The sequence below is a fragment of the Lepidochelys kempii genome, chromosome 2 (genome assembly GCF_965140265.1).
Source record: "Lepidochelys kempii isolate rLepKem1 chromosome 2, rLepKem1.hap2, whole genome shotgun sequence".
Classification (NCBI taxonomy): Eukaryota; Metazoa; Chordata; order Testudines; family Cheloniidae; genus Lepidochelys; species Lepidochelys kempii.
The window spans coordinates 72,612,810-72,630,652 of NC_133257.1; the positions used below are offsets into that span (position 1 = coordinate 72,612,810).

At 39.4% G+C, this 17,843-nt stretch overlaps 1 protein-coding gene across 18 annotated transcripts in view; it reads right to left on the reverse strand.

Annotated features, from left to right (window-relative positions):
• Nucleotides 1-17,843, reverse strand: part of SNTG1 (syntrophin gamma 1) — a 526,846-nt gene that overhangs the window by 229,384 nt on the left and 279,619 nt on the right. For 17 of the 18 annotated variants that reach the window (XM_073331218.1, XM_073331217.1, XM_073331233.1 and 14 more), the window contains 2 exons: nt 15,707-15,761; nt 2,822-2,956 (listed from right to left, as the gene is read on the reverse strand). In XM_073331218.1, the coding sequence (XP_073187319.1) occupies nt 2,822-2,956; nt 15,707-15,733 (162 nt within the window). In that variant the 5' untranslated portion in view covers nt 15,734-15,761. The remainder of the gene's footprint in view (nt 1-2,821; nt 2,957-15,706; nt 15,762-17,843) is intronic. The other variant, XM_073331225.1, reaches the window with a different exon arrangement.

Here is a 17,843-nt window from a genome sequence, read left to right on the forward strand (position 1 = left end):
TGTGGAGAGATCATGGGGAGTTATTTTAGTACTGATGACATTTTGTTGGCTGATTTTTGGTATGTGCTTTTTATATTGTTTTGTGACAAGGTGTCACGGTTCAGGAAGGTGGGCTCCAATCCAGACCAGTTAGGGACTGTGTCACCACCGGCCCTGTAACTGCAGATGCCTCACAATGTTTGGTTGTTGTAGCTCTGAATATGGGCCACTCACAACCAGCCTACCAGCATGCAGGTCAAACCTTGAATGTCTTCTTGTCTGAAAAGCCTGTTCTGACTTTGACAAAATGTTTGCGCTGTGTACGGCTGCATCAGACACTGGTTTAGGGACGGTACTAATGCACTTGGGGAGAACAAGAAGAAATGCCCCATTGTTTCCTGAAGGAAGAAACTGACACCCACTGAGCTGAATTATTCTGTCATAGGGAAAGAATGTTATGTCATTGTGTGGTCAGTCAAACAGTCACAGCCCTATCTTTTTAACAGAAAATTCAGGGTACTAACTGACCATTCTCCAGTAGTCAGGATACACAAAACTAAAAGCTCCAATTCTAAGCTACTATGGTGGAGCATCATACTCTAAACATATGATATGGAAATTGTACATGTAAAAGGGAAAATAAAATATGTTGGCAAATTCCCTGTCTGGGGAAGAGGGCTCTAACCTACTGTCTCCGGGTCAGCCAGTGGCTAACCTTCCTGCAGCTTTGTAATGGAGGAGGTCTGACTCAAAGCACCCTACACAAGACAGAAAATATTTTATTGCCTCTATATACATTTATGGCACACCCACCTCTTGAATACTGTGTGCAAATCTGGTTGCTACATCTCAAAAAAGATATATTGGAAAAGTTACAGGAAAGGGCAACAAAAAGATTAGGGGTATGGAACAGCTTCCATATGAGGAGAGATGAATAAGGATGGAAAAGACAGCTGCACCTTTGAGCCTTTGGGAGAGATCCAGTCACCATCTTGCTGGAAGGCTGTGGGGAGAAAGGCCATCTTCAACAAAGCCTTAAACCAAAACTTGTTAGATGAAGTTTTCGACTGTTAAATGAATTTTTATTTGCTGCTACCATTTCTAACCTTCTCTCTTATAGTTGAATTCATGTTAAATCCTATCTTCTTTTGGTAATAAACTTGTTTTATTTTTAATCTAGGTCAATCTAGCACTGTGTTTAAACTGAACTGTTTGGTAACTCCAGTTTATGTAATAAACTGTTGCATATTTACTCCTTAAAGGGGCAATGAGCCTTAATATCTGAACGGTCCAGGAGAGGGCTACTCATTGCAGAATACAGATTTTTGGGAAAATTGGGGGCTGGAAGTGTGTTGAGGTCACCCTGCAAGTAGTAACTAAGGCTAATGGAAACCAGAGTGGAACTATGGACTGTAGACAGGCTGCTAGAGTCAGAACTGCTAAACTAGGGCTGTCCAGCACACAGACACTCAGGGTGTGACCTGCATGCTGGTAGGTGGGTTGGGAGCAGCCCAGGTTGGGAACCACAACAGCAAGGCACTGTAGGGCACACAAGGTTACGGGGAAGGTGGTAACACAACCCCTTGCTAGTCTGGATTGAACCCCAGAATGTGACAGTTATTACAATTTTATTTAGAGATGCTATAAAATATAGGGGAACAACAGCAATGATTATTAATTAATACATACAACAGTCCTAGAAAATTGACAGATACAGACACTGTGTAGTTCTCTCTCACAAGATGTTACATGAAACCTTGTGATAGCTTCACTTAGCGGAATGGGAGAAGAAAGCATTTATAATTGTTGGGAGTAAACCTAAAAAAATCTCTTAAAATATAATTATAGTCTGTTTGGAAAAGTCAATAGAAATGAATAGTAACTGGGTTTCATGAGTTTTGGAACCATCTTCTAAAATGTAATAAAAATATATATCCCAGGTATAGAAGTCTGTCAGTTATAGAATAATATCCTTACTCTAGGTTTTTGAACTAACAAATTCTATAGGTCTCTAAAGTAATTTCTATAGCATATCATTAAACTATAGAACCACATTACTTCATGCCTATTAAAGTCAATATGTCATTTAAATGAGAGTACTTCTGTACTTTTAAGTGAGACTACTTCTGGCACTTCTATCGCCTAACAACAAACTGTCATGACTAAAACTATGGTAATACATCATACATGGATGACTCAGTGGTTACAGTATTGAAGGGGAGTTAATGACTCCTAAAATAATACACTGTTCTAGTTGAACTCAAAGTGATAGCCACTGCATGGACCTGTAGCTCACGAAAGCTCATGCTCAAATAAATTGGTTAGTCTCTAAGGTGCCACAAGTACTCCTTTTCTTTTTACTCTGAAACCTGCATGGACACTGAACCTAAATAAAGTCCAGAGTCATGGTAATATATTATGGAACCAATAGCAGCAGAGAGCACCATTCATAGAGCCTGATCCATCAAAGCATCTAACAACATGCATAACTTTTAGAATGTGATTAGTCCATTGACTTTAAAGCAGCTACTCTCATATGCAATTGCTCTCAAGGATCTGGATCATATAGTATCACATGGAAAAACATTAGCTATATCATTTATATGTTATCCAAAATACGACGGTCTCAGCATTCAAACAATACCCCATGACTGAGTAGTGAAGGGCACACCTTACAGCTACTTCCTAGACCAGTACTGGTAAGTATTAACTGTAGTATATTTGCATATACTTAGACATAGCTCCATCAAAGGGAAGACCAAGTTGGGTGAATTATAAAATATATACACTGTTATTTCATTTATAAAATAATCCTTAATAGAAGGAATAAAAGACTACTTACACCAGAATAGAAAGGCTCACCAGACACACAGATCACATCCTGCTCCTGGATCATCAAAATATCTTTGGCTAAGTGCAGTCGCACTTTGAAAGGCTCCTGATTACCATCCTGCAGCAAACAAATCCCTGTCTTTGTCTTCAAAGGAAGGAACAGAGAGAAAAGTTTGCTTAGTTTCCAAATTGTATTATCAGCAACGCCCACATTATAAAGCAAATTAATTGATATTTCTTAGATGGGTTATTAGTAATGGAGTCACCATAACGTAACTCAATATTTCCAACAGTTATCACAAAGAGGATATGCAATTATCACAATTATTTGTAACAGTTGGCAAACGTTGACTTTTTAAAATGCTGTGAGCCTGACCCTGCTCATGAGTTACGAGTTAAGAAAACTTTTGCCATTAGCTTCAATGAGAGCATATACTTTGGTGGCAGATAATTAACTGCTGGATACTTAATCCATCTGCTCATGAGATAAGAATAGCCATCTACTAGTATATCCAACCAAAGGAAGGTAACTGAGTTTAACATCTCCAAAATATTTGTACATAAATAAAAAGAGTAATTTACAAAAGCCAATATTTTACTGTCATGTACAATATCTAGTTTGTACAAAGTGTACTTCACTCATGCTTTTGCAGAGTGGATAAAAATCATTTACACTAACAAAAATAATATTTGAGCACTACATATTTGCTGATGAAGTTTGAAAGAAAATTAAACCTCACTGAACTGGTGGAAATGACTGGCTAAGTACCTGGAACCAGAGTTTGAAGTGCTAGACCAGTTTTGATATTGTTGTATCTTCTTTTGTTCATTTCAATTTATTTAACTATTTCAATTCAATGATTAGTTCATTCAAAGTTGAGAAAATGATTGGGAATTGAAAAAGCAGGAAAGTGTATTTTCCTCCTCCAATTTATGAATACAAATTCAGTGTAAGATGATGAGTTCTACTAGTTCTAAAATCTTGAAGGACATGGTTAGGAGGAACAATCAGCTCAGCTCCAACTACAAATAAACACTTCCTTTGTTTAATAAATCAATTAGTTTGAAATGCAAAATGTTTTGATAAAATTCCTTTTTTTCCTTGTGTATCCACATGTTTAAAGTATTTTTATATAATATATACAATTTTAAAATACTGTTTTATACATTTTAATTGAATTCCAATTTCTATCCAAATGTATCTTGACAGAAAACAGAAGTAAAATATTCATCATCATCATCATGAGAATAAATGCATTATTCACCATTTTCAAACAAAAAATAAAAATTATACATCTGAATAATGTACATCAAGCTAAATAATTGCTTAAATCAATGTGTATAGACATAATGTATCTTTGGATTATCAAAAAGAAGTACTAACTTTAGTGTAAAGGCTATAGTAAATGGCAAATCAACATGTCTCAGTGATTACCAACCAATTAGAAGAATCAACCTTTCTTTTGCAAAATAACTAACAAATACAAATTCAAAACAAGATTAAAATCAAATATTTAAATCAAGGTTTCCTGATTGCTGATTTAAATCATGATTAAAATCAATTATTTAAATTAATCCACCCTGTGCTTTTGTCATACTTTTTAAACAAGGCAGACTGCAGTTAAACAGACAGGGAAAAACTGATCATAGAACCTAGCTTTGTCTGGTATTCTGCTTCATACTATGGCTTTTACTTTTTATGTTTTAAAAAACAGTGTTACAAATCAGAAAATCTGTAGGGCCATTCAACTTCCATCAACATGCTTTTAACCTAATGCACAGTGGCATTGTGGACTTGTCTCTTATACCACTTTTACCTGTAGACTATACATGAAAGGTCTGGGAAGTCAAGTGGCTGAAGGAGTGTATGCATACAGTACTTATTAATCTTTACGTCAGAGTCTGTGTTGAAAACACACAGCAAAAATCTCTCTGTACAAGACTTCATGCAATGCCCACAGCCAGAATGACAGGAACCCGGGACTTTTGTGTGCATAGGGTTTTTTGGTGTGAGGAAATTGTTCATAAGCTGATATTAAAAGGACACTATCAAGATCATTTTACAAAATTAAAAGAAAAAAAACCTTGATAAAAATCCTCTGGGAGGCAAACAAATATTCTTTTTTTTCTATTACTTTTCTCTTTTTTTTTTAGCAAATATGTTTGTACAACTCCAGCAACTGGCAAGAGGCAGGTAACCACATTCCGAGGTGTCAGTTCTTGCTTAAAATCAATCAGTAGGGGTGGGGCATGTGTGTATGAGAGAGAAAGTGTTACAGAATGAAATTGTCCTTATTCTAGGGCGTAAATAAGCAACTCTTCACTCGCTACTGGAGCCCACCTTTTGTAACGACCTAGGATAGCATCAAAAGGTGAGCTTGGATCTTTATGAAGGTTCAGAGTTCAGCTCACTTCTGCAACAAGTTCGCTCTGAAAATCAGAATTATTCTGGGAAATTCCAAAAGTCCAGAAACCATGAGAATTATACACTGCTAATAAAACATGCCAGGTGAAATCCTAGCCTAATTAACATCAATGGTAAAATGCCCATTGATTTCAAAAGTGCAGGATTCTACCTGCTGGATATAAAAAAGGTTTCTTTTCCTCAATCTCGGGAGGGGTGAAAGTCAGGGAAATGTTAGAGCTCACTATGAGATGCTCTGACAAGGAGATGGCTAAACTGAGATGTTCGTTGAATCTGATGAGGGGAACTGTAGCTGCTCCTTCGCAGACAAGGAGTACTAAGGGGTTTTAAGGAGGAGCTCCCAATAATAAATTGATGAAGCCTTACTTCAAGAATGTGCAGAAAGTACGTGGGTGTATATACAGTTGAGTGAAGAGGACGGGAGAAGAGAGATGAATTTGGTTGCTCTACATACTGCAAGGCCCAGAAGGGATTCTGGAGATGCAGAGTGGTCTCTATGCTGCTCCACACTGATACGTACTCTGTTCTGTTACTGCTGCAGTACAAAGGACACAATCATGGATTTCCTGTGGACACCAGCAATCAAACCTATACAACTTGCCCTCTTACACTGGGAGACAGTTAAATGTGGCCTCAACCCCCACATAAAGTTGCCAACCCTCCAGGATTCTCCTGGAGTCTCCAGGAATTAAAGATTCATCTTTAATTAAAGATGATGTCATGAGATAAACTTCCGGGAATACAGTACGTCCAACCAAAATTGGCAAACCTACCTCCAAGTGGGGTATCACATCCACAGTGAGCCACACCAAGCACAATCACAACAAGGCCCATAATCAGACAAAACCAGGCTAAGCAGCAGCCTGGCTCAGGTGGAAGGGAGCCCCTAACTATTGTGCAGTGCATCATGTCAAGTACTGATGGGTGAGGCAGAACAGGAGCAGTACACCTATAATTGACCATGATAGATCTAATTTTGTCACAACCCAGCCAACTCCTCCATAATATTGAGGAAAACCAAATATGTAAGTTCACACCAAGTTCCTGTTATCAAACATACAGAGATGCTGGTGCTTGACCTCACCTTCTCTTATCAAGAGGACAAGGCCTCCTGGAACAGATGGCTGCTGTCATTTGAGAATAGCAGCTAGGAAGCCCTTGAATGTTTGAAGGATGGGGCGAAAGGGCAAAGCTTTTCATTTTCTTCTTTCATTTTCTATTTTGGTGGGGGGAGAGGGTAATACATTGTTTTCGTATTTGAAGCATTCCAAATGGCCCACCTTTTTGTTATTTCAAAGGCTTTCATAATTTTTTCTATAGTATTATTGAATAGGCTATAGACATATTTGGTTTACTGAAAGCTGTTTTCTTAAATGAAAAAAGGAATGATCTTTTCAATATCTCTTTTGATAAAACTATGTATTAAAACATGACAAGATATAAAAAGATTATATCTTTTGAAAAGATATAAAAACACTTGTAATGTCAACATTTCATAAAAAATGGCCTTTTAGGAAAAAAAGTCTGCTTAAAAACTTTGACCAGCTGTACTCAAATCTGGCCACCAAGTAAGTTAAAATGAGCTCTAAACTCCACCAAATCTACAATATTATTATTTGAGCTCGTAACATCATTTGTTTTGTACAAGTGATATTCCTGAGGGCATTCTTCATCAACAAATTAAAAATTCTGCACAAAATATTTTAAAATTCTGCACATTTTATTTGTCAATAAATAAACGCAGAGGCTCCAGCATGGCAGTGGGAAGCACAGGCCACTGGCTCCACGAAGGTGGGAGCTCATCCTGCAGCCCCCCTCCTGCCCTCCAGGACATGGACTCAGCGGTGAGGCTGCACCCGACCCTGAAACAGCACAAGGCCTGGGCCTGCCCCAGAAACACCGGGGGGCCCTGCCTCTCTACACCAGGTGTGGGGCAGTCAGGCTCAATCAGGCAGGATCCAAGTGTGAAGAGGCTCAGTGTGGAGTGATCCAGGTGTGGGGTGAGAGGATTCTGTGTGGGACAATCTGGGTGCAGACATCTCAGTGGGTGGGTCTAGGTGTGGGGGGATCTGGATGCACAGAGGATCATTGGGGGGTTCCAGGTGCAGGTGCAACAAGACTCTGCAGGGCTTCCAGGTGAAGGTGGTCGGGGCTCAGTGGAGGGGTCTGCATGCTGGGAGAGTGGGGCTTGGTGGGGTGAGGGTCTGAGTGCAGCTATTTGGGGATCAGTGGCGTGGGGGTCTGGATTTGGGGGCTCACAGTGGTACAGGAGATGGGGTATCAGGGTGGGCATTTGAGCTCAGTGGGAGGTGGTCTGGGTGCAGGGGTGAGGGCCAGAGGCAGGGGGGTTCCAGATGCAGGGGGGCTCCAGATGCAGGGGTTGGGGTTCAGTGGGGTGGTGTTTGGTTATGGAGCGCTAGGGGGGTTCTGGATGTAACGTGTGAGGCATGGCAGGGGTGTCTGGGTGTGGGAGGTCTGGATGCAGGGGGGTTGAGTGGATGGGGGAGCAGCTCCCCATACAGTGACCCCTCCCCCCACAGCTGAGGAGCAATGGGAGGAGGAAGCAGGGGAGGATGCTGAGATTCCTGAAGCTGGGGGAGGTTTCTGGGGGTCGGTTTGACACAGCCCCAGCCATTCCTTGCAGGGGAAGAGGAAGTCCCATCCTTTCCTGTCTCCAGCCCAGCCAAGACTAGCAGATGATCCTGGCTCAGGGTAGGAGCCACTGGGTTGGGGTGTCCACAACCCTGTGGTGATTTACCTCTCTGCCAGCTGCTCTGGGTGCCTGAAATGATGTACCTATGCTGCTAGAGAGTGGTGCATGTGCTCTTGCAGCTTCCCTTTGTTTCCCTGTCAGAAAGTCATTATTCTGCAGGGAAGCAAAGAAATTTGCAGGGGACAAGAATTCTGTGCACGCACAGTGGCACAGAATTCCCCCAGGAGTAAAGTGCCAAGAGGAAATATTAAAGATCACCATTTTGTAAGTGCTCAACATCAAGAACTCCCAGTGAACTTAATGGGAGCTTCACCTCGAGAGCCCTTCAGAGAGCAGATTCACTATGTGGTTGTGCAAACATTTACTTCTCTTTTTTAAAAAAGGAATATCCACAGAATGGATTAAATGGAATGGCTAAACATGGCCTAATACATATACAGGGGGAGATTTTTCAAAGACAACAAGGCAGTTAGGTGCCCCCAACTTCCACTGAGAAACTCTTTCCTGCAGAATATGATAATGTCTATACTAAAGGGATAATTAAATCTCTTCAAATATTCTCCCTATGACTTACTTCCTTGTTGGAAGAAATCTCTTCCTGACGTGTATGTCACAGGCAGATCCCTGGATTGCTTCCTGTTAGGGGATCTCTTATGGCAGCAGGAAGTGGCTCTGAATGCTCAACACAGAAGATTAGGAATAACTACTGTTGGCCAAGGAAGGCCAGTCGTAAGTACCCACAGCCCCTAAATTACCTGCACATATCAGTGGGACAAGTACCCACAGCCTGTAGGAGATCTATGGCTGGCAATGGGGTAAATTCTACCTCTAATGCATTGTTTTTAGAAGTTGTGCTTTACTTGACTGCACATTTCTGACTTGGTCAATTACCTGATAAAAATCTCTAGAGAAAATTCCTGCACAAAACAGAGGGGCTTCTTTGCGTGAATTAAGTGGCACATAACCGTAGCAGACACAATTAGGCATTGCAATCAAATTAAAAGTCAGTAGCTAGAGGCATGCGGGCAGAGTTTATTCAGTCCGAACAAGGAAGCCCACTGTGGGAACAGCAAAACATTTTGGTCCTTTGGAAGACTGATCACACATGCTCACAGCTCTAATTTACAACAGAACACTCTAAAAGGTAATGAAGCACAAGTAGCTAGTCATGAAAGCTGGTCTGCAATACAGCTCCAAATTAAATCCTCTGTTACACTGTCACCCTTCCTTTCCTACCTGTGAGCAGAGTTAATAGATATGTAAAAGGGAAAGACCAGAGCACTGAAAGATGGCAGATTCTCAGAGAGGCAACTAAGGATTTAATTAGTAATGGAGCAAATAAATTCAAACCAAGCCCTTGAGAACACAAAAATGTCATTTAATTTTTCCTCATTTTTGTCCACCCCTGCACTGCCAGCAGGCTCTAGAAATGGAAGCAGCAAAACCGTACAAGAACAAGAACTACTTGGGAAATTTTTAGCAGGGGATCAGATAATTTGGATATGATTTGAAAAAAACATTTGAACTCTCACATTTTTAGTCAGTCTCTGAACCAATGGAGGACGACCCAGATACTTGATTTAAGGTAGAATTAGAATGGAAAAAAATCAATACTTTTCCCCCCAGTATGATCCTGGTTGAACCCTAGCAGTTGGACTGCCTGGCCTAATTGCTCTCTATCTCCCCACCAGTACAGAATTGTTTCATCCATATTCAAGATATTTTTAAATCCTAATTTTAAAAACCCACTAAAAGATGTTCCACTGCTTCCCTTGCCAGACATCTATGTTCCAATCTATTTAATTGTCAGAAACTGTTTCCCAATATTCAGCCTAAATTAATACTTTCCATTATTCCTAGTTACACATGTACTCGGGGAGGGAGCAGTGAGTGGCTGGATGTACGTGTTTGTGAAGTGCCTGGGATAGACTGGCTGGATGCATGTGGAGAAAACAGTGAGTGATGACTGACTGGGTTTGTGTAGAGGAGGGGAATTGAATGGTTCATGTGTATGGTAGGCCAACAAATAGCCGGGTGCATGGGCGAACAAATCTGTAGCTGTGCCTCGAGCAATAAAGTTAGTGCCTTTGCTTTGCACACCATCACCTCCTTAATCGGATTATAAATCCATTAATTTGACCATGGAGGAATACTGATGCTGCAGTGTCTTAGAGCCTACATAGGGGGCGGGGCTTGTAAACTACTCGCCCTCCCTCAGTTGGTTTAGTGGGAAAAGAGGAGCTGGGATACTTCTCCACACCAAATGGTGCTGGGTTTCTCACTAAAGACTGGCACGGTTAGAAGAGCCCTCCAGCTGCTCTAAAGGCACAGGGGGCACAGCCACGCACAGAGCATTATCAGCACTAAGAGAGTGCAAAGAAGAGCTTTAAACCATCTTTGCACACCACATCTGATTTCCAACATGTGCATTTTAACCATATGCAAAGATCTGGCCCTAATAACTTTTAAATAATATTTATTATAAATACTTAAAGATAACATTTTGATGTAACATTTTAGGCCTTCAAAGTGTTTAAGAAATAATCTGAGGAAATAAAAAGCAATAATTAAAATAAAATATTTACACTAAATAGAGCAAGTGATCACTGAAAGCATGGTCTGCTATGAAACAAGTGCAAAGATCTTTAGTGTTTGAGAGATGATTTAGACATGATTATTGGGTTCAAAACTAATTTTGAACAGGTTTTCAAGTGTTTCCCCCCCCCTTAATTTGGTATATGCTAGGAAGACATCATTCTTTTTGCAAGAGGGATTTTGTTTGTTTGTTTTTGTTTTGTATTTTCCCCTGTCATCGATGTTAAACAAGAATCACAGTGATTGAATTCTTTACATGTGTTGACCGTGGGAGATTTATTCAGTGTGCTGTGCCATGGGTTTTTATCTGTGACGTCAATATAAGTTTCTCTTATTTTCTCTATTTCTTCCTCTGAAAAGAATAAAATAGTTTTTTTTTCCTCTTCCTATTTCACACCAGTAATGCTCTGATGTCTCTCCAGCAGCCACAAAACAGACAACTCAATAAAGTAGAGAACAAGGAGAACCAACAAAAAAAGAGAGAAAGGGAACTTGCCAGCCAACCCCAAAACGATTTCTCCAGCCATCCCCCAAAGAGAAAAGAAATTGGCGAGTTTCTGCTTTTGTCTGGGTCAAAATGTCTCTTACATATACTTGTAGAATAAACTTCTGTAACGCCCATGAAATACAATTTTCAATAGTCAGAAGCTGGGACCAGTGAGGGGATGGAGATTTTGTATGGAGAGAAGATTGCAGGAACCAATCCAAAAAACTGCATAGTATGCATCTGACAAATATTTACACTTCTTCACATTTGCAGATATGCCCATTATACAATGTATAGTGTAATTATGAGATAGAAAATGGACTCAGACGTATGAGGAGGTAGTAGGAATGGGGTACAGGAGGCAGGCTCGGTGCCATCGCTAGATGTCAATGACACATGAAGAATATTTTTCAAATGGTCCAGCTACTTATGCCGCTGGGATGTTGTCAGTCTGCCTAAGTGGACAGCACTTTAGTTTCAAGGAAGATTTGGATTCAGCCCACAGGCTCATGAATGTGCTCAGTGTGTCAGTGCTCAGTTTGTAAAAGATCTGCTAAAAGCCTGCTCTTGTTAATCATCCTTGTATGTACTGGAATTTTCAAACCACAAAGGATAGAAAGTCTTTCCTAATTCACCTCTTCTACACTGCAACCTAAAACTACCTTAGGAAAACATTAGATTTCTGGATTACTCTTCTTCCTCTTTGCTCATTCTCCACTTGTAACCTAATGTTCAGACCTATAAAAGCTCTGGCATTTTCTGAACCTTTGTTTACTCCAGGAACTGTTTACAATGTATACATTTTGCACATTTATTTCAGTCAGATAAACTCTATATTGAAATGAGACATAGATTGGGGAAGTATTCTTTCATATTAAGGGTAGAGGATTTTCTTACTACTACTAATAAATAAATAAATAATAAGAAACTCATAGGAGGTTCTTACTGAACTAAGGCACTTCCTTAGATAAAAACTCTTCCCGTCCTGGCAATCTAGCCCAGATGAGTGTGATCTCTGAAGTCTGTTTAAGACATTCAAACTGGATTATTTCATCACAGTGGCAATCAAGAGATTAAAACTGCTGATGAGAAATCATTGAAGCTTATTGTGTATATATTTGTTATACATGAATTTAGCAAATGCTGCATCAATGGGATTCCGCTACCACATATCACCTTCACAGGTCAATCACCAGACAGTGACCTTTTCATTCTAGAAAAAATTCCTCTAGTGGCTCTACTCAATGTGTTTCTTCACAGAAGAGTCATCCTTCAGGAACTGAGACCCCACTCACTCCTACTGTGGTTGTAACAATGGGGGATTCTCCTGACTTTGCCATTGTGAAGCAGGTGGTCTGGTTTGTAGTCTCATTTCTTGACATCCCAGATGGAAAGAGCTCCCACACTCTGCATGTTTCTCAGACAATTGGTTCCTCCACTCCTTCCATGCTGGGACACCAGTGCTGAAAACCGTTCAGCAGAAATTGATGTCAGTTCGACCCTCGAACTCCCTCCCAAACAGGCAGACCAGGAAGTATAAAAAACCTGCACTTCAGGTCTGCAGTTCTCAGAGATGGCTCCATCTCCTTCAGCTGCTTGGTCAAGCAGAGAAGCAGCAGCTGGCTCACACCATATGATAAGACTGTCCACCAGGATAAGAACCATCTCCCAGAGGGATAGGAGCATTAATTACTCAATATGATTGATCTCTGATAATGTGTGTTTTAATTGACAGTTTCTATTTCAAGTGCTTAACAAGTTATTTATTGAGCTCTGTTGGTAATGAAGACTAGGTTAACATAAGAATACATTTTTGAGTCTAAGTGCTATGGAAGAATCTAAACTGAAGAAGCTCAATGGGTACAGCCACAAGACAGTGGCTGTTATCATCAGTTGACTCTCCCCTCTACCTTATAAGAGTGAAATTATCTCAGAAGTCCTTGGATTGACCTTTGAGACAAAATAAACATATTCATAACTAGATACACAACTGTTTGCAGTGTTGCAGTAGCTGCGTTGGTCCGAGGATATTAGAGAGATATCTTTTATTGGACCAACTTCTATTGGTGAGAGAGACAAGCTTTTGAGCTTACACAGAGCTCTTCTTCAGGTCTGAGAAATATTGTCAGAATGTCACAGCTGAACACAATGTGAAACAGGTTGTTTAGTTTAAGGAGTTAACATGTTGTAAGAGACCATTTAAGGTGAAGTGGGGAGTTAACATTTCTGCAGTTGTAGGACAAAGGAGGGTTAGTGGGCTGTAGATTGTTGTAATAAACCATAAATCCAATGTCTTTAGTGTCTAAAAATGTTATGAATTTAAGCTCTGAAGTTTATCTTTTGAAGGTGTTGTGCAAGTTTCCTTTGAGGATGAGGAATGAGAGGTCACATATGAAGTGATCATTTTCTGAAAAGTGTTCACCCAGTGTTGATATGGTGTCTCTTTAGCTACAAAAACAATGAGGAGTACTTGTGGCTTAGAGACTAACACGTTTATTTAAGCATAAGCTTTCATGGGCTAAAACCCACTTCATCAGATGCGTGGAGTAGAAGTATATATAGACATAGTCCATGAAAAGATGGGGGGTGCCTTACCAATTCTAACGAGACAATTCAATTAAAGTGGGCTATTATCAGCAGGAGGAAAAATCACTTTTGTAGTGGTAATAAGGGTGGCCCATTTCAAACGGTTGACAAGAAGGTGTGAGTAACAGGAGGGGGGAAAATTAGCATGGGAACATTAGTTTTTAGCTTGTGTAATGAAGGTGCCACAAGTACTCCTCGTTGTTTTTGCTGATACAGACTAGCACAGCTACCACCCTGAAACCTGTCTTTAGCTACAGTTAGTGGAAGAGGAACAAAAAGTTCAAGTATGGTTCCGCAAGAGTGGATTGTCTCATGAGATTTCTGGTCCTTCCTGTCTGTCGTGTGTGAGAAGGAGAAGAATGACAAACATTTAAAGCTACCAATAATTTTACTTTGGATTGACGGGTTAGCAATATTCTAGCTTAATCATTGTGTCCATTTTATTTTTGCTAACAATAGAGGCTAATTTCCAAATGACAGTCTCTTTACTTGCTGTCAAGCATGATTGAAATAAAGTGAATTCATATGAAACATCTGCTGTCCTATAATTTTAATCACAAAATATGTGTCCCATGAACAGAGCCGAAATGTGTACCTTTTATTTAATATATACTGAAAACAAAAACTAATCAGAGCCTCGTATTTTCAGGTGTACAATGCAGGAGTTTTCAACATTATGATGCATTGTGATCATAAACAGTGTTCCCAGTTATCACCTTCTATTCAGCCTTTTGTTTGTTCTTGTTTCTTGTTCTTGTTTCTTGTCTTGTTTCTTGTTGCCTGTAAACTGCAGTTTCCCCTTCTGATTTTTGCTATAATAATGTATTTATGAGGCTATTCCAGGTTGATGTAACTGGCCCACTCCTAATAACTAAACACAGAGGCTCATGAATCACTACAGTTGTGAGAATGTACTTTTTTTTTTTTTTACATCATGTATATTCAAAGGAGAAACTGGATATCTGCACAAGCATTTGCAAATTTATTTCTGGAAGAACTTCTGCCATTTTGCAAGAAAAAAAAAAGTAACATGTTTTTGTCCTTGGAAAATTGTAAATCTTGGTTGGTTGAGATTATTTTGGCTTGCATTGAAATTTTGAAAATGCGTGTATTTTGCATCAAAACTACCATTTCATTTTGGCACAAAATATCTGGTATTACTGGGGTGGTGTGGGAGATGGGAATTAAGAAATGAAAACAAGTTTTCAGTTTTTTTTAGTTGACCAAAACCAAAACACTCCCCAAACCCCCAAGGATTCTCCTTTGATTTTGATAGCATGTTATGTTGCCAGCATATTCCTGTTTCTCCAGTGCTACCAATCCTCATAGGTTTCAAGCAATAAACACTCATCTGGGACCTGATCCTGCCACAAGGTGAATGCAGGCAGACACTGCACATGTGTGGAACCCAAATGAGGTCTACGGGAGTGTTTCCACACAGAACTCATTGCTGGATCAGGGGCTTTAATTATAGAATAATAGAACTGTAGAGCTGGAAGGGACCTCGAGAAGTCACCCCATGTCGAGACAGGACCATGTAAAACTAGACCATGTAAAACTAGACCATCCCTGACAGATATTATCTAACCTGGTCTTAAAAACCTCCAGTGACAGGGACTCCACAACCTGCCTTCGAAGCCTATTCCAGTGCTTAATTATCCTTATAGCTGGACTAGTGTAATACAGTATAGCATAATCTAAGGTATAATTAGATGTTTTTCCTAACATCTAACCTAAATCTTCCTTATTGAAGACTGATTCCTTCTTGGTCTACCTTCAATAGACATGGAGAACAGTTGATCATACCATTCTCTTTATAATAGCCCTTAACACATTTGAAGGCTATTATCAGGTTCCAACTCAGTCTTATTTTCTCAGTACTCATAATTACCTCATTTGAACACTGATAAGTAAACAGGCACATAATCCACTAGAAAAGCATGCCGCCAGCATATAGGGATTATCTAGTCATGTTTACGGACTCAGTTCTAATTCCTTGCACTTCAGAAATAAAAGATTGAAAACAGAAGACTAAAAAGTATATTAATGTTCATATCACTTCTTTGAAAATAAAACATTCTGATCCTACCTCTTCACAGGAGGTCCTGAAATCCATGTGCTATGGCACAGCAAGTAATATTTGTCTAAAATAGACAGAAAGATTTTATTAGAACTCAGTACTACAAACTAGAACAAACAGATTGCAAAACATAAAAGGTAATTATCTAAATTAAGTGGGAAGACACTGCATTCCTCTGTGTGAGCTTTGTTTATAGTCATTGCTTAAAAGCAGGAATGATTAAGTCAGCAGGAGGGTAAGGATGCATACGGAGCTGGTAGAAATTGTTTCTGGATTTTATGAAGTCCACCTACTGATTTTATTCAGTGTGATTAAGGGAGAGCTGATGTTCCTATTAGCCTCTCCATTGCACTAGCCATCCAAATGTACTCTTCTGTATTACGGACCTTTTGTCTGAAATGTTGTCCCCACCCCCACCCCCACTTATCTTTGAAAGTAAGAATACTTGAAAAGAAATCTTTCAGAAAGAAACAATTAAGTTTTGCTTTTCATAAGGTTCCCTTCTATAAAAAGTTGATTTTTCTCCTCCTAATTAAAAAGCTTTATGCATGAATACATTTTGTTCCATTGGACTCACAAAATTGTATTCCCGAACATTATCTCTGCAAGAAAGCTAACTTCAATTATCAGAGAAGTGAATTTAGTGAAACATTTAAGTACTGAAGGACTGAATGTTACAGAAATCAGGAATATGTAAAATGTCACAGCACACCAGATACTCAAATTATTGGTATGATGGGTCTGCACCCACAATACATTCATCCCAATACACACCTGGCATGCATTTAGTCATTTTTACTTATGAGATAATGTTTATGGAATAAGTAGTTATTAGAGGATAATAGTGTCCTGCTGCAATATAAATACTGATGCAAAAGAAAGAGGCATTTATAGAAAATTATTTTCTAGTCAAAACAGACATTTATTTTCAAGTCTAGAAATACTATTATTCTGACTGACTCATGCAATTCAATCATTTAAGAAGTTCTTTTTTATGATTTTTATTACAGTAGTGCTAGAAGCCCCAACCAAGACTGCAGCTTCTTTGTGCTAGGCTTTGTCAAACATATATAGGCTTGACAAAATTCAAATTATATTTATAGTTTTGATAGATAATATCAATGTTTATTTTTAAGCTTTTTTTATGTATCTTTTTAAATTTTCACAGTTGTGCAAAATCATGCATTTAAGCTTTTTCATTTTTTAATCAATTTAAGTTTTCACAACTGTGGGAAATTACTGTGGGAATCAGTAATTATTTAATGACAGTAGGCACTGAGGTTCAAAAAGTTAAAGCTTTATAATAATGGTTATAACACAAATAGTCAATATGGCATGTCAAAATATACAAAGTAAACATCCTTAAATCAAATTCCAATATATTTTCAAGTACCTTCTTTGTTTGTTTTTTTCACTTTGTCTAGCTATAAATTTCAATTTTTAGTGTTGGAAATATTGTTTCACTGATTTGTGCAGTCAAGTCATTTACTGACATTTACCAACAACATTCTAACCCTTCCAAGTCTAAACATATAATAAAATATAGTTGTTGCCCCAAATGGTGTAAAATCTAAGACCACAATCATGCAACAATGTTTGTCTTTCCCCGCTGTGTGTGTGGTGCCCTTGATTCATGAGGTACAAAGTTAAGCACATGCATAAGTCTGTACAGATCAGCTTCTGCACGGGGGGGATATGGGCAGGTAGTTTGCTGGCCCAAAAATGAACCAGGTTTGCTCAGACCCTCAGTGGGAGGGGACAGCCCAACTCAGAAACAAGATGACTAGTTTTATTTTCAGTTTTGAACTTTAACTTGTGAGAGCGGAGAGAAAAGCAGAACAGCTCAGGGAGTCTCTGATTAACTCCTCCTCCCAACAAAGGGAGTCTTGGAACTGCTGCTGAATCTAGTGCATGAGTCAGGCAGTTCCAGTCCTGCAGAGACCAGTGTCCAGAGTGGCAGAGATAAAAACCAGTGGCAGCTACTGGGAGAAAGCCATGACTTACAAAGGTCTCCAGCCCAGGGACCTATGAGAGGACTATGCCCCAGCCAGGGGTGAAGACACAGTCCAGACACCTTTATTATGTAAGCCAGCCAGTGTTCACAGCACTCATCTCCACACTAGGATTGCCAGGTGTCCGGTTTTTG